This window comes from Drosophila kikkawai, chromosome 3R (genome assembly GCF_030179895.1).
Source record: "Drosophila kikkawai strain 14028-0561.14 chromosome 3R, DkikHiC1v2, whole genome shotgun sequence".
Lineage (NCBI taxonomy): Eukaryota > Metazoa > Arthropoda > Insecta > Diptera > Drosophilidae > Drosophila > Drosophila kikkawai.
This window is the reverse complement of record NC_091731.1, coordinates 8,123,389-8,144,728: the sequence shown is the minus strand read 5'-3', so window position 1 is coordinate 8,144,728 and position 21,340 is coordinate 8,123,389. Positions and strand designations below refer to the sequence as shown.

The 21,340-nt window shown below is 39.5% G+C and overlaps 1 protein-coding gene and 3 non-coding genes across 6 annotated transcripts; all 4 read right to left on the bottom strand.

The window, feature by feature from the left end:
* Positions 1-3,153: 3,153 nt before the first annotated feature.
* Or85e (Odorant receptor 85e) lies at positions 3,154-15,454 on the bottom strand. 3 transcript variants are annotated; one of them, XM_070286826.1, is made up of 5 exons: positions 15,259-15,452; positions 4,242-5,110; positions 3,636-4,176; positions 3,469-3,575; positions 3,154-3,372 (listed from the first exon to the last, which is right to left on the bottom strand). In XM_070286826.1, exons 2-4 carry the CDS (start codon positions 5,027-5,029, stop codon positions 3,501-3,503), a joined length of 1,404 nt encoding a protein of 467 aa, XP_070142927.1. In that variant the 5' UTR covers positions 5,030-5,110; positions 15,259-15,452; the 3' UTR covers positions 3,154-3,372; positions 3,469-3,500. The 3 variants fall into 3 exon arrangements, with proteins under 3 accessions (XP_070142927.1, XP_041633440.1, XP_070142928.1); XM_070286827.1 differs by having other exon boundaries at positions 3,155-3,372; positions 3,473-3,575; XM_041777506.2 differs by having other exon boundaries at positions 3,154-3,575; positions 15,259-15,454.
* On the bottom strand, positions 13,490-13,586 carry TRNAY-GUA (transfer RNA tyrosine (anticodon GUA)). The gene is made up of 2 exons: positions 13,550-13,586; positions 13,490-13,525 (listed from the first exon to the last, which is right to left on the bottom strand). It is a non-coding gene; the product is annotated as a tRNA-Tyr (tRNA).
* A 2,214-nt stretch (positions 15,455-17,668) lies between the features above and the next one.
* On the bottom strand, positions 17,669-17,765 carry TRNAY-GUA (transfer RNA tyrosine (anticodon GUA)). The gene is made up of 2 exons: positions 17,729-17,765; positions 17,669-17,704 (listed from the first exon to the last, which is right to left on the bottom strand). It is a non-coding gene; the product is annotated as a tRNA-Tyr (tRNA).
* A 2,972-nt stretch (positions 17,766-20,737) lies between these two features.
* Positions 20,738-20,830, bottom strand: TRNAY-GUA (transfer RNA tyrosine (anticodon GUA)). Its single transcript has 2 exons — positions 20,794-20,830; positions 20,738-20,773 (listed from the first exon to the last, which is right to left on the bottom strand). It is a non-coding gene; the product is annotated as a tRNA-Tyr (tRNA).
* Positions 20,831-21,340: the final 510 nt, after the last annotated feature.

The window sequence follows — 21,340 nt, the reverse complement described above, 5'->3', positions numbered from 1 at the left end:
TCCCTGTGTGAACATATGATGGGGCGCTCCTTTGTGCAGACCGCAGGCCGAAGCCCGTTGACTGAATCACATGCAATTTATGTGACAACCCGACAAAGCCAAAATCCACACACAAGCACACAGCCGTGCGTGTGTGTGCATGAGGAAATGTACGCACACTCACCAAACCATATTTACCTTTTTGTTTGGAGACCGACATTGCGTATGCGACATGTTGCACAATACAAAGGCAATTATGTTTGAAATTCAGAAGCACATTCCATTACTCGCCTAGATGATGGGAACAACATGCAAATGTAATATGGAGTAATAATAAAATTACCCAACAATGGCCAGGCTCTTTGACATCACCCCAGCTGGGGGCGGGTGTCCTGATTAGATTACCGCCCACCGAGTGGATGACAAAACATCTTTTCGACAGGTGTCTGGCCCTTTCAGGAGTGTGAATTGAATCTGAGTTCATTTGATCACAGATACATTGGATAGATGAATGGAATTTGTACTGCCTCTGATGAAAATTCTCTGATGTGGGGTTAAAACTGGCTTGTCTATCCAGCCTCTTTTTCTATTTAACATCGAAGCTAATATTAGGCTAGAGCCTTTTGTCTGGTTTATTTCCGACAATGAGTATCTATATTTAATGATATATACATTTTAGTTTAAGTTTTTGTTAATTGTAGCGAAAAAGCCTGAACATTTTCACAGATGTCAAATCAGTGTACCGCTATTCAACAATTATAAATTCCTTCGAGACCCGACAGCTCCCCATATTTTCTTCGGCTTTTCGGCAGTGCGAGGTGACATGCCGCTGTCGGGGCCTCATATTGATTGCTTTCAATTAAAATACCGCCAGCTGACTACTGAAAAAGTTGACACGGCATGCCTTTGTGTTAATTTAATTTCAGAGACTACTTCAAAGTTGGCCGTCGATAGGCGGTGGGAGTATTTGAAGGGATATTGACAGCAATGCCTGCGGCTAGATCCTGTCAATGCTATGCGGGCACTCTACACAGTTCTCGTTTGCCCACTGCCAGGGCGCTGACAGAACACGAAGGGAATGGGAATGGGACCGAGAACGGCTCAGGAACTGGACACGATGGACGGAACTGAGAGGAAATTTCGTTTTCATTTATACTCCCAACTTTAATTCCGTCGGTTGGAGGTCGGGTTGAAAATTTAATTAGCACTATAAAAAAATAAAAAAGGAAGCTAATTTCGGCTCGCCGATGTTTGTATACCCTTGCAGTTTGCAATTGGATCATCAAGAATCGATTCATTTTGATCAAATGTAAAGAAAAACTATATGTAACACATATATTTATTGATAGCGTATAACAATTTGTTTGTAAATGGAGTGTTATTGTTTAATACTTATAACGCTATTTATTCCGTGCAGTACCAAATGTAACATGTCATCGTGGCCCATTGACGTTTCAAACTATAAACTATTTAAGCAAATTCTAATTATCGCGTGAGTGTTTATCATAACATAACTAATCAAAAACAAAATGTTGTTGTCTTAATTGTTGATGAAATGGAGATGAACAGGGTATGAATTGTATCTAAAATGGGTTTCAAAAGATGATTACTTGATTATGAATCGTTGATGAAAAAGTCATTAACTGATGATGAATTTGTCACTGATAAATGCCTAGCACATGCCCATGTTAATGTTATCAATAATTTTTATGCAGGCTTTTTTATTAGAACACACAAGATTCATTATCAGGAGTTCAGCTCAGATGAATAATTGGTCCGCTCTTGTTAAAATCGGTAAATACTGAACCTTGCTGCATTTTACTGCTTTAAGTTAGTAATTTATTTAGAGTTACATTTAAAAACTTTAAAACCAAATAAAAACCACTATTAAAGAGGTAAGTTAAAAGAGTCGACACCTTCAACTTTAAAATTTTATGACAAATTGGCCCCTCAGATTTGGAGCTATTTAAATTAATCTTTGAAGATAGTAGTAGTAGTATATATGCTAGTCGGAAAGAGCCGAATAGGAGGAATTCATCATATAGCTTGCAGAGGAACTATTTTTCAATTTCATTTGGAGGCACCGCTCAGTTACCGGTTAAATTGATGAATAAATACAGTTATGAACTCAGACAAATATTTGCAATAGCTGTGGAGGACTTGATTAATTCGATCATTGTCCCAGCTAAGGTCTCCGTTTGTGGTTCTTTGCACATGCAGTGGTCTCTGAATGCATTATTTTCGCAATTCAAATGCTAATCCCGTGATAGCTGACCACTTTGGCTGGCAATGTGCTCCGAAGCCCTTGCCTGGCCAGGCTCTGCAAAGCTGTAGGTCGGTGCCATGCGAGCGACTGAAATCTGCTGGAGAAATATGACCAGGACATTTGTCGACAGGAGCAAAGCTCAACTGAGCACTGCGCTTATCAAATATGATGTTATATAAATATCCTGCTGGCTCCGGCAGACACGCATAAAGGCAGTTAGCCTTAGAGGGACGTGGAAGCGGAAGTGGAAAAAGTGAAAGGCATTTCCGCAACGAAACCGAGCCGAGCGAAAGCACAAAAAGCACAACAATACAAAGGAACAAAAAGGTAATCACCCAAGCGCCCAAAGTAGGCGGCAAAAAATGAAACAAATGAGTCCCTATAAATACACACGTTGCAATAAGGAAATGGGTAGACCTATCCCTTGGCCCTCCCTCCCATTCCAGATCCCAGGCCCAAAGTTATGGCAAGTCACCCAGGCAAGAAGGAAAACTTTTCCCCTCATGTGGCCGCGAGTGGATCGGGGGTGTAGGTATTTGTGTCTGTGACACAATGAGAAATGCAAAGCGCAAATGAGTTGAAAACTTTGCCATAAGTTCGTGTGTACAACGTGCAATCGCAAAATTAAAGGCGACTTTTAGGCTTCTTTCACAATCTGAGAACTTTGCTCAACAGATATGCGAGGACATCGCAGCGATTCCACTTTTGAGGGGTACATTAGCTTAACCCATGCCAAAGGAAGCGCCTTTGGACCCTTTTCTATATAATTCAGCTGGTATTTTATGCAGACTTGTTGCTGTCATTAACGACGGACATTTTTAATTTTTCATTAAGAAAAATGAGTAATTTAAATAAAAAAATGTATTTATGCTGTCATTACTTAAATTTAGAGGGTTATGATTTATTTTATTATTACATAGTGCAGAATGTAGTCAGGGTGTAGGACATCCAATTGGTGCCTTGTAAAATGCCTACCAACATACATATTTAAGACGGAAACTTCCCCCTTTCCTGGAAAAAGGGCGGTTTATCAGTGACACGCCAAAGGCAAGAGAGACATGGGACTTAGAGCCGCCTTTTCGGCTGGCTGGTGAGCTGGGCCAGGCCCTCGTCATCTTCCCCCGGTGCTGTAGATTGTTAAATGTTAAGCAAACAATAAGACGCGGAAACGCAAATATTATTTGCATTTTACTCGACTTGTTTTTAATGTGCAGAATAAATACCAACAGACAATGTGAACGAATGGGGTTCCAGCTTAAAGATCCGTGTCGGTCTTCTTGGCCGCCAGTTTTTGCAGCAAAGTCAAGAAGCTAAAGGCCTGTGTAATCACCTGTAGAGATTTAATTTTAAATCTTTCTAAATATCACCTTTGTGTTTTTTTGTTTCTTACCGATCTCAGCCGATTCACGTCCATCACATAAAACTTTCCCGCAGTGACATGGACGGCCCGGCGACTATTGACCAGGAAAATGAGGATGTCCTGTCGCATGTGGTGGGCGTGCTTCCACCAGCCGCCCCTCCAAAAGGCGTCCCCGGACCGGACGCTGTGTCGGCTCAGCAACTCACCGCAGTAGGTGAACATCAGCAGCTCGAAGAGGGTCAGCCCCAGATATTGCAGCTGGTTGACGATACGCAGCACCTCGCGCGTCCCGGACACGCCCACGAAGACCAGCAGGCAGAGCTGGAAGGTGATTTGGAGGGACTTGACTAGGCAGTACGGGCTGAACAGTTCCTCCAGCTCGATGGAGCAGTGGAGGATAAAGCGGTGCAGACGCACGCACTCCACCAAGGCACTGTGGTATGTATCACCCTGGCCGGGATTGAGACGTCCTGCACAAAGTTTCGTCAAGTCGGTTGGGTGCTCCTTCAGAACGGCATACTGGTTTAGCTCCCGGGTAGAGTCTTCCAGCAACAGCTCCCTTTGGAGCAAACTGAAGTATCGCTTGTATATCTGCTAGAATATAGAACTCACTTGAGCCCACAGAAAACTTCTTACCTGAGATCCGTTACAGACTCTCCGGACAGTAGCCTGGCATGGGCATCCAGGTTCTTCAGACTGCAATAGAGCACATCGAACTGCCCAAGAAGCAGCAGGCTCAGGGTCACGAATAGCGATCCCCCAAAGCCGAAAGTGACGCCCACCAGAATCTGGCCGAAGAGTTGGGTGGCGTACACCGCCGTGTAGGTGACGGGGGCCATGGCGTCGAAGGGATACCAACAAAGCAGCGGCAGCGTGCGAATGCCCAGCATAAGGGGCGAGACGCCCCAGGAGATGACACCCAGCAGGCAGGCTATTATCCACACGGTTGTGAAGGTTCTGGACTTCCGGAAGGCGGCATGGCTGCTCACAAAGGTAACGCCGGCCAAGGAATGGTGTCGGTACTTCCGATTGATGTGCTCCATGTAGGCCAGCAGGCGCTTCGACCGGATGCACCAGTAGATGGTACCGTAGCCGGTGAAGAAGTAGATGATTGTCATGGTCAAGGCGTCGGTTATGCCCTGCAGCTCTCCAGTCGGCAGGACGTCCAGCGTCGTTTTGGTAAACAGCACGCCCAGGTGCAGTGATGTGAATATCACCATCGAGCAGTAGACCCAGGCCAACAGCCTCCCGCCAGATCTCAGCCTGTGTGGCCACCACTTGGGCAGTCTGGGCGACGGGACCATTCCCATGGCCAGCTGCAGGCCCGCCAGCAGGCGGAACAGGTCGGGGTCCCTTCCCGGATCCAAGGAAACATCGTATCTGATGTCCGCATCGACGTTGCCGTGGAACTGAAGGCTGGCCATAGACTGGGCTCCGGGATTCTAATCCGGAATCGAACGGCTTATGGGCTGCTCCGGCCTCTGCGCACTGCTATTTAAGCGCCCCTAAATTTATGCATTAATGAGTTTTTAAAAGTCTTCCCCTTTTTCAGGTAAGGTGTCTGGTTGGGCGTGTCTTCTAATTAACTGTCTAAATGCCTAATTGACTTTCCAAATTACCAACGGTCGAAGAAGTTGGCAAATATTTGAAAATACAGAACTTTAGTTTTACACGAAATGTACTCAACTTGCATTAGACCTTACAATTATGTAGCTCAAGGCCGTAACTGGAATCGAAGGCGGTGGACACGACAATGAGAAGCATACTCCTCAGCTGTATGTTCAACAAAATGACGACTTAATGTGAAGATTTTGTTTCGCAGAGCAATACAGATAAATCCCAAACATACAAAAACTATCTTAGTACCCGGTTTAAAAATATTTCAAGGGAATAATAATTACAGACATCGCTACCACATACATACATACATGCAGGCACGAGTACGAGGTATTCGGTTTTAAGAGAAAAAGTATATCATGAGATTATAATTCCTGTTGAGAAATAAAAGTTTGCTCGGTATCAGTAAATATCTACAATCAGAAACTACATGTCCTGTTTTGACGAAACTTTATTCCGACTGGCCCGAAGGTTGCACACACCAAAAACTGCCTTGTATGGAAATGGAACAACTTCTGGCTGGGCCGCAATGCAGTATTTTAATAAAATCCAAAATATTAATTTTGAGGATAAACTCTCTGATATCTCATTTTCTAAAGCTTTTGCTGCGCCATAAACATCAATACATCGACAATAATTCGATCTAAAGTCAAGTAAAATATCTCTCTAGAACTTGCTACTTAAGATTTATTAATTAAACAACCTTGCCAATGTTCTTTTGGGATTAAAATTAGCACCCAAGACCACAATTTAAATCCATTGTTACTTCCTGCCAAGTTCTCAGATGGCTGTCATTGTGCGATTTCTCATTGAGGACAGGGTGAATGGGCGGACTTGTACGTCAACGTTGACCTTCGACCCACGTACATGAGCAATTAGAGACAGAAATATCCTCAGAGGTAATTGCCTCGCATTTTGCAGTTATTGAATGTGAATGTGGGCGTTTGCAAAGGGGGTGCCTCAGAGCCCTGACAGTGACGTGGCATTCGACACCGATGAAATTGGTCATAGAAAATGCTAATTGCCGAGTGAACTTCGCACACCTTGCAGGTGGGAAAGTTCTCCATGCGGAATACCCGGCTCCGGCCATATGTTTGCGTGTCGCGACTCGCGATCATGTAAATTAGTTCTGGCTTGGAGCCGTTTAATTAGCCCCCAGCGACATGCAATTAATTGTACAAAATATTTAAAGGACCGCCGAGGTTCCCGGTGAGCCGTCAACGCGAAAATGTGTGCTTCTGCTGGCCGAACATCAAATATAAATGCAAACTAATTCGATTCCCTGCGGGCTTCCTTTTATTTCCCGAAATTGTTACACACTGTTGGCATAATGGCCCATGAAATGCCCAGCTCCCAGCTCCCGCGGTCTTATGTCTGAGTTATCTCTGGAGCTTGGCAGCTACTTGGCCAAATTGTTGCCGGGCTGTAAATGGCAAAACTTTACAGCGCACCCGTCCACCACCACCGCCTCCTCATCCGCAGGAGAGCAGTCCTGGGCAATACATTTTTCGTGTCAGTCGGTTTCGTTACGTATGTACGTGCACTGAGAAACCGCAGGACAAGCTGAGGAGTCCTTGAATTGAGAAAGTTTTGTCCCAAAGGGGCTACAATGAGCGCAATATCGATTTCCAATACACTGTCTATAAAACGGTTAAAAGTTTACAGAGTGAGTTGCACCTTTCAATATTTTTGTTGTTTCCTTTCACAATGCTCTTTAATAATGTCTTAAAAATATTATGCAAGTTCATAAATTCAGAAATGCGTCGTGATTTTTTCCTCTGTTTGTTAAAGTTTGGCGGCTCTGGATGCCGCTTTTCAGTCTGTCATCCAGTTCGCACGCATGTCGAGAGCTGTTTCAAGTGAAATTTACCTGCTGTGATTTATTCAATCAACTTGTGCGCCGTACCCAAACAGCTCAGGTTGCCTTTATTATTTAGACATCTTTGTTGTCTCTGCTGATGCGCCTTATGCGAGTTTAATGTCGCTTGCCTGGCTAAACAAACTTGGCTGCCACATTTAATCTGCATAATTTTGATGAAAATTACGGCCCAGAGCAGGGAGAGATCGGTAGGAAGATAAAATATCACGCATAGACGAAAAATGTATTTAAGATGTTCAGCATTTGTTGGTCTATATTGCTACTTTAATTGCTGTCCCACGTGGCGTGTGCTTTATGAAAAGAGTGGAATTCCTCAAATCCCACAAAAACCGAGTTTATTTTTATCGAAATTGAAATTCTACTAATGTATACATGTATAAAGAAAACAGAACGAAACTCCCAAAGAACTTTTACTGACTAACTGATGACGTTTCTTTTTAAGCCTTTCACTATTTCATCATTCATTTAAATAAAAACCAATCTTAATACAAAAAAAAACTCGTGTAAAGTAAAATAATCCCTGGCAAATTATGAATTCATTTAAAAAGCCTCTTCAATTGTTGTGTGTTAAAAATGGATTAAACTAGTGCTGCAACCGAAAATTCCCGCTTGCCCAGCCGACCCGCAATTTAATAGCCATTCATTATTTATGCATTTCCGTAATCCGGTGATGAAATAAAAATAACTAAAGATGAACTCATATGCATTGTTCTTTGGCAGCACCTGGCGTATGCGCAGTTTTTAATTAAGCGTTGCAGTGAGAGGTGGTACAAATAAAATAAATTCCCGGCACCTGGAATAATATTTTTCGAGCTTTTGCCGGCTATGGCCAAACCGTTTCATTTGGACCCACCAGCGCCGACCTATTGCATTTGCAAAAAAGTTTTTAATTAATTGCGCTGGCCAATTTTTCGGCACTGGCCAAAAGCTCCCATTTCAAATGTGCGATGGCAGGGGCAGCAAACCCAGAGACCACCTGAACATCGCTAATTTGCAGCAGCCATCAAAGCGGGGCCAGCGAAACACCGGGGGAGGGGGAGCTGAGTCAATCAGTTGGCCGTTCGGGGGTTAAGTGGACCAGGACAGGGAAAGGGAGGCGGTACCAAGCCATCCTGCCAAAGTTCCGGGGAGTAGCGCGCTCCGCTCGCCATGTTTGCTAATTTATGCGCCACTGCAGCCGCAGGGTGACGGTAAACAGCGAGCGGCAAAAAGTTTCCCAACTGACAGTGAACAAGGAAGAGGCCTTGGCTTTATAGCCGACGTCTGGCATACGCTGCTGAAGGATATTTCTTACAGAATTTACAGTTACAAGAGGTAAAATGCGAGTTTTCAGTAAAATATTCGACTCGTTTCGTAAATATCAAACGCAAAGCACATTTTTATCCGCATGGAAGTTACTATTCATAGGCATACGCTCTATATCCCAAAGGAGTTATTTATAGCAGATTTATTATCCTTATCCTTATTACCTTTGTATCCCTTGATTGATAAGATTTATTTAATTTTATAATATTGTTTGCACTTATTTTACAAAAACTAGATGTTTGAGACTGTTTCAACAGGTCTGGCTACCCCAGTAACAGGCTTGGTAAGGGTGTTTGACAATGAAATGGAAATGTGAAATGTCAGATGAGAAAGGGGAAACAGGAACAGGATCGGAACAGCACTGGCTGCTGGCAACGTCTGTCATTGTTTTTGCCCCCCTTGTTCGCGCTTTAAACTTTGCTCTCGCTTCGAGTCCCCCGTCCAAATTCATTACACATTGATGGCCAGGTCCTGCGTCTGTTGCCTTTCCACCCAACCACCGATCCTTTCAGTCCATTCGAGTGTTGCCCTTTATTTCTTCGGCCGCTGCAGGAAACAATTTGTCAAACAATAAGCAAAAACTTTCTTTGGTGCGAGGCAGATGGATCTTATTAGTCGGTGGGCCCCTTTACTCCTTAAAAAATGTTTATAAATTATGTACAGAAACTTTAATGTTAAGTTTTAAGTTTAAGATATCATTTTAAGACAAATATAGTTTGATAAATTATTTTTTTCTATTTTTTGTAATAATTTTGACAGCAGACGAAAGATCAAAGTGACTTCACCTTGAATATGGAAAGAGCTTCTCCTAATTTATGATATATCTATATAACTTTAACTTCAGATTAAACAGGAATTATAAATTAGAACAGAAATACATCTAAAGATGTTTAAAATGATGCAGATAAAATACCACTGTTATACTTAATATGCACTATAATATTTAATAATAATATGATACAATATTATTTTTATGTAACAATATTCTCTAAGGTTTGTTTAACTTGGCTGTCAGAGGACTAAGCGGCAATAAGTTTGTCTCCGGAGGAGGGCAAAAATATTTTGGATTCTGTAAACTTAAGGTGGGGTTAGGATATGATGTGCCCAAAGTGCCGTAGCGCAAGTGTTCACCCACTTCTCCCGAGCTCCAACGGCTGACATCCCTGGAAGGCTAGAATTTGCTCCACTTTGTTCGGCAATTTTGCGCTGCCTGCCAGAAAAGTTTCTAATGAAATTTTGTTAAATATTTTTGGCTGTGATTTCGTTTGGCGTCGTTCGTTTGCCCCCCACAAATAGTTGTGCCGCCTTTCCGCCCGATCAAAGTGTCCCAAGTAGAGTAAGCTGTCCGACGGCATGCGGCTCCTTTTTTATTTGGGCAACTGCAAACTAAACTTTCCGACCTGCCAAATTGAGTTGGGAAGTTGCTAACTGTCTCAACTGACAGGCCACATATGAGGCTAATTCAATTTGAGGTAAGCGAAGGAGGCACTTTCAGCTTTTGCACGCCCCTTCCCGAACTACAATAACAATTAGCATTAACACATTGATGAGGCCCCGTCGCAGTAGCCTGGCCTTGTGGTTCGTTGTTCCAGTAAATGTGGCCGGGATTTGCGCGTGTCTCGTAAAACGGGAGTAAACTTAATTACAGCTAGGATCTGCAGCGGCAACAGCAGCTGCTTGTTAATGCGGTTTTCCGGGGGAACCCCGGCCCCAGTCCTGGCTTAGAGTTGGGTTTGGTTTATTGGCCCAGCAGCCTACATGCTCCTGCGGGTGCCTTCACAAATGTTATACTGTAATTAAGACAAACAAAAACCTGTCCAAGCACACACCACCACAAGTCGCTGCATTGTCGAAGCTCGAGGAAGTGTTTTACCTGATTTGTGGTACGGCGGGAATCCGAGAAACTTCGGTTAGACGTTAGAGGTTGGAGCTGTCGAAGAGCGAGCTCAAATGGATGGCAATGGATTGACGCAAAAAATCCTTTGGCTTTGGCATCTAAAGATTACACAAAAGAAACCTTGATTCAAGGCAGTTTAACTCGGCAATTATGTCTCAAATAACACAAAGAGAATGGAATCATTATATTTACCGCTGCAATATATCCCTCTAATACAGCAATAGGGTTAATCCCACTAAAGTGGAATCACGATTTATATTCCTCGTTGAGGTGGCACCCAATTAGGGTTCGAAATGTGCGCGCTCATTAAAATCGGATTTGGTATGCAGGCGAACAAAAGCCAGCGGTCTGCGACTGAGAGATTCAGCTGGCGCGGAAAGCGGAGACCTTGACTGCAAGCACGAGTAGCCAACAGGTGACTCAGTAGGTGAGCAGGTGAGCCGGAGATGGTGAGATGGTGAGAGGACCCATGCTGTGGCCAGTCTTGGTATCCGACCACCTCCTTGCCCTTCAATTCAATTAATCACATTATGCAGGCTGTCGGGTCGGATTAGACCAAGCCCAAGCTCAGCCCATCCAAGGGACTTCCCCTAATCATCCGAGTCCATATCCGAATCCGAGTTAAATAAAGCCAACGTCCTGGCTTGTTATACTAATAACTGGTGGCTAGTCAATTAAGGCGACTGGCCAAGGAAATCCAACTAAATATTTTATTATGAGCCAGCGTTTGTCTTGATTATTCTCCAAGACTGGCGGCGAATGGCGGTTGGAGGATTGCGAACGGCGGATGAAGGGAGGCATTTGCCGGAGGGGACGCATAACTAATTGAAAACTTGCAAAAGTTTTTCTCATTAATAATAAGCCAGACCGTGGGCCCTGGCGACTATTTGCTTAAGGAGAAGCTCTGAGCTGCGAGCTTCACGCTTCTCCTCTTCAACGTCAGTTTGATTTGTTGTAAATGATTTAATTACTTACTGCAAGGCGCTGGGAAAGCTATTATTAAGTTGGATGCCCGCCAGGCCGCACTAAACACGCGTATTAGATTAATGTTGTGATTACACAACCCTCCACATCGCAAGTCTTTCCGAATACAAAATATGCACAGCTGAGTTTAAGTTAATAGTAATATAAGATATTGTAAATTTGCAGAATATTTACTCTTTTATTGTCTTTTTTTTTCAAATCATCTTTATGAAGTACGTAGTACCCAAAGTTTCATGTATTTCATAAAAATTTTCGCAGCCAAAAAAAAACGTTTTTTGAAGAACCTAAAATTGATTACTCGACTTGAAAATTCAAAGTTTTTAAAATACTTGTGGAAGTCCAAATAAATGTAGTAATCGCCTGGTGATAATGATCGAAAATGAAAATTTAAAGATATGAAAAACTATTTGGGGAATTTGAAAACCATCTACATATTTTTATTACTGTCAATCTTATAATTACTATTTATTTGACTACAGCTGTGTATATGTATAACTACCGACCTCGCCTCAACTTGCTGTATTTTGAAACGTTAACGAGTCGCAATCGCTTATTGCATACTTTGCAGCTTCGTCCCGGGGATTTCCCTCCTTATTCTGCAAGACTAACGTCCACAAGGACGCAGCTTCTGCTATTGAATTATGCATATTTCGTTGCAGGCAGCGGAGCTTGAAGTGAAATGGTAGCTGGAGGCTGGCCGCCCAGACAGCAATCTATTCGTTTGACGTTTGAGGCGTACGAAGTTGAGGAAAAGAACCAAGGGCTGGGAAGGTGGGCGGAAAATAGAATTATTACCTTGGCAAAGTGTTGATAAATTGTATTTGCTGAAAGTCAATGATTAAGTTATTTAATACGACCATAAATTCAGTTGACCAGCATTCTGTATTTACATTAGACTTGACATCATCGAATGTAATGAAAAATTAAAAGATATTTATAAATATACTAGTAAGCCAGGCGAACTCCGTTACGCCACCTTCGGCAAATTATCCGTTTAATTGAAGTGTTCTTTGGTAAACCACATTTTTTGTGATGTATTGTGGTTAATGGAATTATCTAGGGACCAAATAGCCCCTGGGATGTTAAAATCACCAAGAACTACTAAGTGGTCCCTATCCGAAAGTTTTTTAGAGACCAACTGAATAGCGGAAAGATGGTTTCAATAAATAGGAAGTTCCGACAATGGAGGAAAGATGAAACTGTCTCGTTGGTGGTATTGCCATAAGGGTTTTTTTCAAGGTAAGCTGATTATCCGCCTTACCAATTTCGGCTGGTAGTCCGGGCCTGACACCCTGGTAGGGAACTAGGGCTCTGAGAGGACAACTGTTGGTACCCTCCAGTGGGCAAAACGGATATGGGCAACACCGGGGGCACGGTCTCACCCGCGACACCTTCGGATAACGAATATTTTCTAGCACTCTATCTCAGGATTCTTGAAATTTGTCCTGAGGTCGATGGCTATGTCGAGGAAGGCTGCTGTTAGGAGCCTGCCACGCTGGTTGGGTTCCGCTTAGATGCTGCACACCAGTTGATCTTCGTGTGCCCACGCGTTGTCTCAATCGGGCATTTTCCCTTACTACATTTCGTCTCTCCTCGCTTAAGTTCTGTGAATACACTTGTTGCTGGATTGCATGCCTTGTGCGGAGACCGATGTTCACACGTCGTGCTATAGGCATTTTCGACTATAGGCAGAGCGGTTAATTTAACCTATAATCCACATAATTTACACAGTTCAACTTACCACCCTAAATAAAAATGCTGGTTTCCAATTGCACTGATATGAAACGAATAACTTATTTTACTCAAAATTGAACACAATTTCGATTTGTCATAAAATAAATTGAGTAGAGAATTATGGCATGCTATGTGTCAGTGTTGGCGCTTTATACAAAAATGATTTTCCCGCTTTCTGTTGCAATTTTTCCTGAATTTTCGTTACTGCAAAAAATCACAAATTCCGAGACCTTTCCAACGAATGCAAAACCGTGGAAATCGGTTCGTGCGTTCTGGAGGTATTTGATCCCCGCAGAAAACTCGACTTATTTTTATATAATAGATTTACAAAATACAAAAATTTTAATGAAAGAAATAGTTTTTAAATTGGGAAACATACATTTAAAACGATTCATTTTTTGTATAGCAAGAAATATTAAAACCACAAAATAAAATTCTCATATATACATATACAGACAGAAAAAAGAATCCTTCGAGCCGGATTTGAACCAGCGACCTATGGATTTCTATCGCAATTCTTCCCAACAACTACAGTCCACCGCTCTACCAACTGAGCTATCGAAGGTCTGTCAAATCGTTCGCCATTGTCAATTTGCCTCCCAAGAGAGAGAGAGAGAGAGAGAGAGAGAGAGGGGGAGTCAAAGACTGAATGAGGAGAGAGCGTAAGGTGTTACTCTATTTTTAGCCGTTTATTGAGACTTTCACTCTCTTCACATATATTTACGAACAATATCGGTCAAATAAATAGGTAATTCTTCATGACACTGGGTTGACTGCGATTGCTCGTTTTAACGACATTAGGTGACGCGTTCTTATCCCTGCTTAAAATGTTTAATTATCACATAAAAAGCTAATTTTTTTTCGGGAAATATTGATAAGAGTTTAATTGGTCGTTTTATTAATTTAATTTTAATACATGACGAAGTTCGCAAAGAGAAATATGTAATCTGCTTGGGGTTAAGGTTTTTCATTTTTTTCATAAATTTTTTATTTTTACTTATTTATTTATTAGTTATATAACGCTAACCCATGGTTCAAACTAAAAGTTAACTTATATTACTGAGCATTGGCTGCCGTGGCCTACCGCTCGACTGTGTATTAACAAATTGTTGAGGTATTTATGATACCTGTTAAAGTTATAAATTAACTTTTTGTATAAGATTGGTTGTGTGTAGAAAGAAGATGATTTTGTTAGACTTTGCTGCTGTTTGATTCGCTAGGAGATATATTGGGTTTGCAAAAGGGCAGATGCTTTTTAGGGAACTATTCATGTAATAGGCGTTTGTATTAATTATAATAATAATAATTATTATTTGTTGTTGTTTGCTGAGGTTTGTGGATTAAAAAGAGAAGTTTGTTGGGGTGTTTAGTAAGATCTGTTTGTCATTGCAATGGCTATAGCCCTTAAGGGATCTTATTGTATTGCGGTAGTAGGAGTAGTTGTTTGTGTTTGTAATGACTTTAATGGAGGGTAGGGAGTCGGAGCAGATAGTATATTTGCCAGGTGATCCTCAGCATATTTTGACAGCTTAATGAATCGCTATCAATTCACTAGAGAGGACGGAGGAGTACTGGGGAAGGAGTCCAGATTTGATTATGTCAGTATTATTGATTACACTGCACTAAGGTGTATAAGGTGATTTTTTCTTTTATAGCTAACAATATATTTTATAAACATAATAACAAAACACACATTGTCTTCATTTTTAAGCTCTTCGTCAGATATAAAATTAAACACGTGATTTTCACATTTCTTCATAAAAGAGGTCATGGCCTTCAAATTCGCGAATAACTTCCATTCTTCACTTACATTAATGCGAACAAATTTTCTTTTGCCTTTTAAATAGGTTAAATGATTTGACACAGTAATATTTTAATGTAATTAACTTGAAAAAAAACAAGAATTGTTTTTTCATGGTTAAATTTGTCCGGCGCCTTTCGCCATTCTTCATACAGCTCAGCGTTTGACAGACCGAAGATACCTCCAAAAAATTTAAATTACGCAGATTGTGCGGATTTGTGCACATTGAGACAAATTGTCATTTATTTAAAATAAATGCCTCTACAAAATATATCGGACGTACAGCAATACAAAGACATATATTTTTTATAGGTCTCTTTAAAGTTAAATTTTTTTTTTTTCGAAAAATTTCCTTAGAGGAACACTTAGAAAAATCGCAATATATTAGTTAGACACGCACAGATCAATATATTAGTACACACAACATAAAATTTACCAGTTCGATAGGTCTCCATTAAAACTTTAATTAAAAAGTGGGATTAAAATTCCGCTCTTTCAACGTAACTGAATAAAAATAGCTATTTTCAACCACGTGCTTTTTGGCTACAACAGCCGACTTTCTGACTGTCGTTGGCTTTATACTGTCTTCCCACACAGCGCATCTGTGAGGAACGTTTGGGATTTTTCGCAGATGCGAAACTCGTGTTCCCACAGAGCGTCAAAGTGCATCTGGCATCCGAACAGCTGATCGATCAGCTGTGGGCTCATGAAAACGTAAACAAAGACTGTCGAATTGGCAGTTGCAAATTTGAAATGGAGCATTTACCAACTATTTTGGCTGTTGTACAACAGGAAAAGGCACAGATTGCGTCAGAATTTATCCGCACTAAATTTAAATGAATTAAATGACAAGGAATTTTAGTTTTTCTAATGATTTTTCTCTAACAAAGAGCAAATTCTCCGAAGTGTGTCTATAGGTGGTATAGGCATCCAAAATCTTCAAAATAAGGTAGAGGCAGGTGGTTTATATTAAATAGTAACAATTGGGGACATATTGGGGCAAGAATATACAGAAAAAACGCCAACAACTATTTTGGGCATGCTTGTAGCTTTGGCGCCACATTTTAAATTCCAAATCTCATTTGTTTCTCGCCAAGTGTGTATACACTTTCGTAGTGTTGGTCAAATTTTCAGAGTTGCACCGAAAAACTATCGCCTAACTATCGCCAAACAAACGGTCGTTACATTTAGATGCGCTTTGATGCAGGGCCAATTGAGAAAATTCGGAACGGCAAAACCTTATGGACCGTTTGTTCAACGGATGCCAGATGCGCTTTGACGGTGTGTGGGAAGACCCTATTATAGGGTCTTCCCACACGCCGGCCCATTTGGAAAAATTCGGAACGGCAAAACCTTATGGAGCATTTGTTCAACGGATGCTAAATGCGCTTTAATGTTGTGTGGGAAGACCCTATTAGGGAGTTTTTAATAGAGTGGAACAGTTGGTGGTAGGTTATAGGCGGAGTAGTGTTGTTTTTGTATAGGGAAAGGATCTTGTCTGTGGCTTTAAGAATTTTTTTTATGTGTAGCTTTTAGCTGGAGATTATGGAAGGGATAAAGATTTTCAGGAGTTTATGATTTATTTTAAAGGCTCAATATCTTAAGAATATTGCGTTTTTATTTTTTTAATATTTGGATCATTAAGAATCAAGCCATTTTGATTCAATAATTGAAAAAAAAAAAATAAAAGAACATATATTAAAGTTGTATATTGATACATAGCATATAATAATTTGGTTTTCATATTTATATTATATTTATATTTAAATGCTGAAAACACACACAAAACAGAGTTTCATTACATTTTACCTATACTTATTATATTTACAGTTACAGTTATACATTCCGAGCTTTACATTTTCTCTACATCTACCGCTTCTATGGCAGCTATATGATATAGTTGTCAGATTTTCATAAAATTTATACCAAAATTGTGTAATATTAAAAATAGCTCATATCTCAAAGTAGATGAAAATACGTTGAAAAACAACGAAATTATACTTTTTTCCTATTAATTTCCCGATCGTTCCTATGGCATCTATAAGATATAGTTGTCCGATTTTCATAAAATTAAATTCTGAAATAATATTAAATGGCCATTTCTCAAAAATTATGCAAAAGTGTTGAAAACCAGCCAAGTTATAATTTTTTTTTTTCTAAAAATTTATCGAACATTTGTATGGCAGCTATATGATAAAGTCGTCCGATCCGGTCCGTTCTGACATATATAGCAGTGAAAGTATATGGAAAACTGTGCAAAGTTTTATTCAGATAGCTTTTAAACTGAGGGACTAGTTTGCGTAGAAACGGACAGACGAACGGACGGACATGGCTAGATCGACTCGGATGTTGATGCTGATCAAGATTATATATGTATAATTTATAGGGTCGGAAAGGTCTCCTTCACTGCGTTGCACACTTCTGATTGAAATTATTATACCCTGCAAGGGTATAAAAATGGAAATGCCACGTGAGTACCTCGGGACATTTATCCTTTAACTAATGCATTTTAGTTTTTTATATCGAATGATATTGTTGACAGTTAGCATGTACACCGAAAACCAATTAACCATTACTCCTAGACCTCTAAATATTTTTTTAAAACTAAAATGTAAAAAAAATTGTTTAAATGTTATGTTATTAAATGGTATTTAATTCATTATGCTAACTTAAGCGGCTTTGCCACAATTTTTTTTAAGTGCGCAGTTTCGCACCGAGGTAAGCTTATCCCCCTTAACTAATGGGAACACAACTTTGCATTGCATGTGTTAAAAGCAAAATAAAACTGTTGAGCAAAATCCACGTTTAACCAAACAAAAAATCTAAAATAATATACAAAAATAACATCCTTCGAGCCGGATTTGAACCAGCGACCTATGGATTTCTATCGCAATTCATCCCAACAACTACAGTCCACCGCTCTACCAACTGAGCTATCGAAGGTCTGTCGAATCATTCACCATTGTCATTTTGCGGTCCAAGAGAGAGAGAGGGAGTCAAAGACTGAAGAGAGCCCTATTTTTAGCCGTTTATTGAGACTTTCACTCTCTTCACATATATTTACGAACAATATCGGTCAAATAAATAGGTACTTCTTCATGACACTGGGTTGGCTGCGATTGCTCGTTTTAACATCATCAACATATATAAAGTATACATATTTTTGATCAACATCAACAGCCAAGTCGATGTAGCTATGTCCGTCTGTTCCACCTGTCCGTTTCTACGCAAACAAAGTTTAAAAGCTATCTGAATGAAGCTTTGCATATAGTCTTATATATACTCTCACTGCTACATATACATATATGTATATAAAAATTTGGTTTTGACAAAATTAAAAATAAGAAGAAAATTTTAATCGTATAAAAAAACACTATATTTTAGATTTGAAATATCTAGTATAATAATCATTACATTTTAACAAAGAGTATTAACTATATCAGTCATGCCCAGCCCATAGCTCTTTGTGCTCGCATTGTTTTTGTAATTGCTCTTTAGCATAGGCAGAGCAATCGCCGTATGCATGCACGGCTCACTCCATAAGCAAAGGAGATTACACAAACAATTTTGCGTATTCTCTTCATTCTCCACGTCTTCGTTGATCTCGGCAACAACACTTTCATAGGCTTCACCGTTAACTCGCTTGTCCGAATGTAAATTGTTGTTGGATCGCCGAAAAAAGTACATCGCGAAAAATCAGTTGTATTTTGCGTTGCGGGCAAGATGTTTGATATTGCAGAATCTAATTTTTTATTTTGTAAAAATTGCTATGGTGAGCCCCAATACATTGTTAAAATGTATTTTCATGTATTTTTATTACTTCCGATATCTTAATTTGAATTTACTTTCATTTTTTTCAGTGCAGAAATTTGAAGTAAAAAAAAACTTTTGCGTAAATGTATTTGTGTTTTCATTTATATGTATTGGTGCGTTGCTCTGCCATAAGCAACGTTTGGGCACCCCTGAACTATATAGAGCACACATCTCATACAAAACAAGAAAGGGGTTACATTCGGCACGCCGAAGTTTGTATACCCTTGCAGCTTGCAATTGGATCATTAAGAATAGATTCATTTTGAAAAAAAATAAAAGAGAATATATTATAGTTGTATATTTATACATAGAATATCATAATTTTGTTTGATGTTTATATTATAAATATTATGTGTTTGATAGTTACAGTTTTACATTCCCAGCTTTACATTTTCTCTACATCTAACGATTGTTTCTATGGCAGCTATATGATATGTATATGTAGTTGTCCGATTTTCATAAAATGTATACCAAAATTCTGAAACATTAAAAAAACTCATATCTCAGAGTAGATGAAAATACGTTTAAAAACCACGAAGTTATTATTTTTTTTTTACCTTTGCAGGGTATTATAATTTCAGTCAGAAGTTTGCAACGCAGTGAAGGAGACGTTTCCGACCCTATAAAGTATATATATTCTTGATCAGCATCAACAGCCGAGTCGATCTAGCCATGTCCGTCTGTCCGTCTGTCCGTCCGTCTGTCCGTCCGTCTGTCCGTTTCTACGCAAACTAGTCCCTCAGTTTTAAAGCTATCTGAATGAAACTTTGCATATAGTCTTCTATATACTCTCACTGCTATATATGTCGGAACGGGCCGGATCGGACGACTATATCATATAGCTGCCATACAAATGTTCGATAAATTTTTAGAAAAAAAATTTTAACTTGGCTGTTTTTCAATATTATTCCATTATTTTTGAGATATAGCCTTTTTATATTATTCCAGAATTTTGGTAAAAATTTTATGAAAATCGGACGACTATATGATATAACTGCCATAGGAACGGTCGAGAAATAAATAGGAAAGAAAATTATAGTTTCGTTGTTTTTCAACGTATGTTTATCTACTCTGAGATATAAGCTTTTTTTATTATTCTAGAATTATGGTATAAATTCGGACAACTATATCATATAGCTGCTATATAAACCGATCGGTAGATGTAGAGAAAATGTAAAACTGGGAATGTAAAACTGTAACTGTCAAACTGTAAACATAATAAGTATAGGTAGAATGTAATGAAACTCTGTTTTGTGAGTGTTTTCACCATTTAAATCTATAATATAAACATCGAAACCAATCTGCAAGGGTATACAAACTTATATAGAATTTTGGTATACATTTTATGAAAGTCGGACAACTATATCATATAGCAGCCATAGAAGCGATCCGTAGATGTAGAGAAAATGTAAAGCTGGGAATGTATAACTGTAACTGTCAAACTGTAAACATAATAAGTATATGTAAAATGGTATGTAACTCAGTTTAGTGTCTGTTTTCGGCATTATAATTTATAATATAAATATGAAAACCAATCTGCAAGGGTATACAAACCTCGGCGTGCCGAAGTTAGCTTCCTTTCTTGTTTTTTCTATTAATTTCCCGATCGTTCCTATGAAATAATAAAAATAGGAATATCTCAAAAATTATAAAAATATGTTAAAAAACAGCCAAGTAATAATTTTTTTTTCGATTATTTGTATGGCAGCTAAACGATATAGTCGTCAGATCCGGCCCGTTCTAACATATACGGCAGTGAGAGTTTTAGAAGACTAAGGAAAAAAAAACAAAATAAAAAGAAGAAAATCTAACGACTAACCAGGATTTGAACCCACGTATCTCAGTTTGGCAGACCGATGCCTTAGCCATTAGACCAGCCGGCAAGCAGGCCTTGGGTGCCCAGATTCGAACTAGAATCGAGCATTGCGGGTTCCACGTTGAAAATGTGGGTTCAACCACTGGAACCCGCTATGCGACACATATATTTGTATGAGATGTCCCCTCTGTATAGTTCTATACTCTTTATCTAAAAGCAAAATACAAACTGTTTAACCAAACCAAAAAAAGTAAAATAATATTCATTAAAAAAAAATTGAAAAAAATCCTTCGAGCCGGATTTGAACCAGCGACCTATGGATTTCTATATAAAGCTCACATTCTACAGTCCACCGCTCTACCAACTGAGCTATCGAAGGTGTTATGAGCCGAGCGACCATTGTCAGTTTCGTTCGTAAGTGACGAGGGAGGGAAACCATTAGAGAAGAGACACATGCGAAGAGACGGTCAGTAATGCCATTTTCGCTCCTTTGTAAGCCTTAACTTAAATTTAATAAAAATAAGTAAAAACTTAATAAGTTAATTTATTTATTTATTTTATAATATTATAAGAAAACCATTCTCACTCCAGACCATTGTGTATAAATCCTTGCAACTACAGTGATTAAATATCATCTACAAGTTCAACAAACTTTGTGACATAAACCAATTATAAAATCGAGTGACACAGCAAATACAAAACACAACAAAAAGCAACAACAAGCTGGGGTGCACCCTGTGAAATCAAAATGATACCACCAGACGAAAATAAACTACTTTCTAAGAATTCAAACTCAGATGAACAAAAATATAAAATTATTAAAGGAAAGGACAATTTATCTCTTGAGAGTGAAATCCGTTCACTCAGTAGCCCATCTGTTTTGGCTATA

Coding starts and splice junctions, on each gene's coding strand:
- Or85e (XM_041777506.2), bottom strand. CDS start 5,029: ATGGCCAGCCTTCAGTTCCACGGCAACGTCGATGCGGACATCAGATAC. Junction 4,177..4,241: donor GAGTCTGTAACGGATCTCAG/GTAAGAAGTTTT, acceptor GCGATACTTCAG/TTTGCTCCAAAGGGAGCTGT. Junction 3,576..3,635: donor ACGTGAATCGGCTGAGATCG/GTAAGAAACAAA, acceptor AAATCTCTACAG/GTGATTACACAGGCCTTTAG.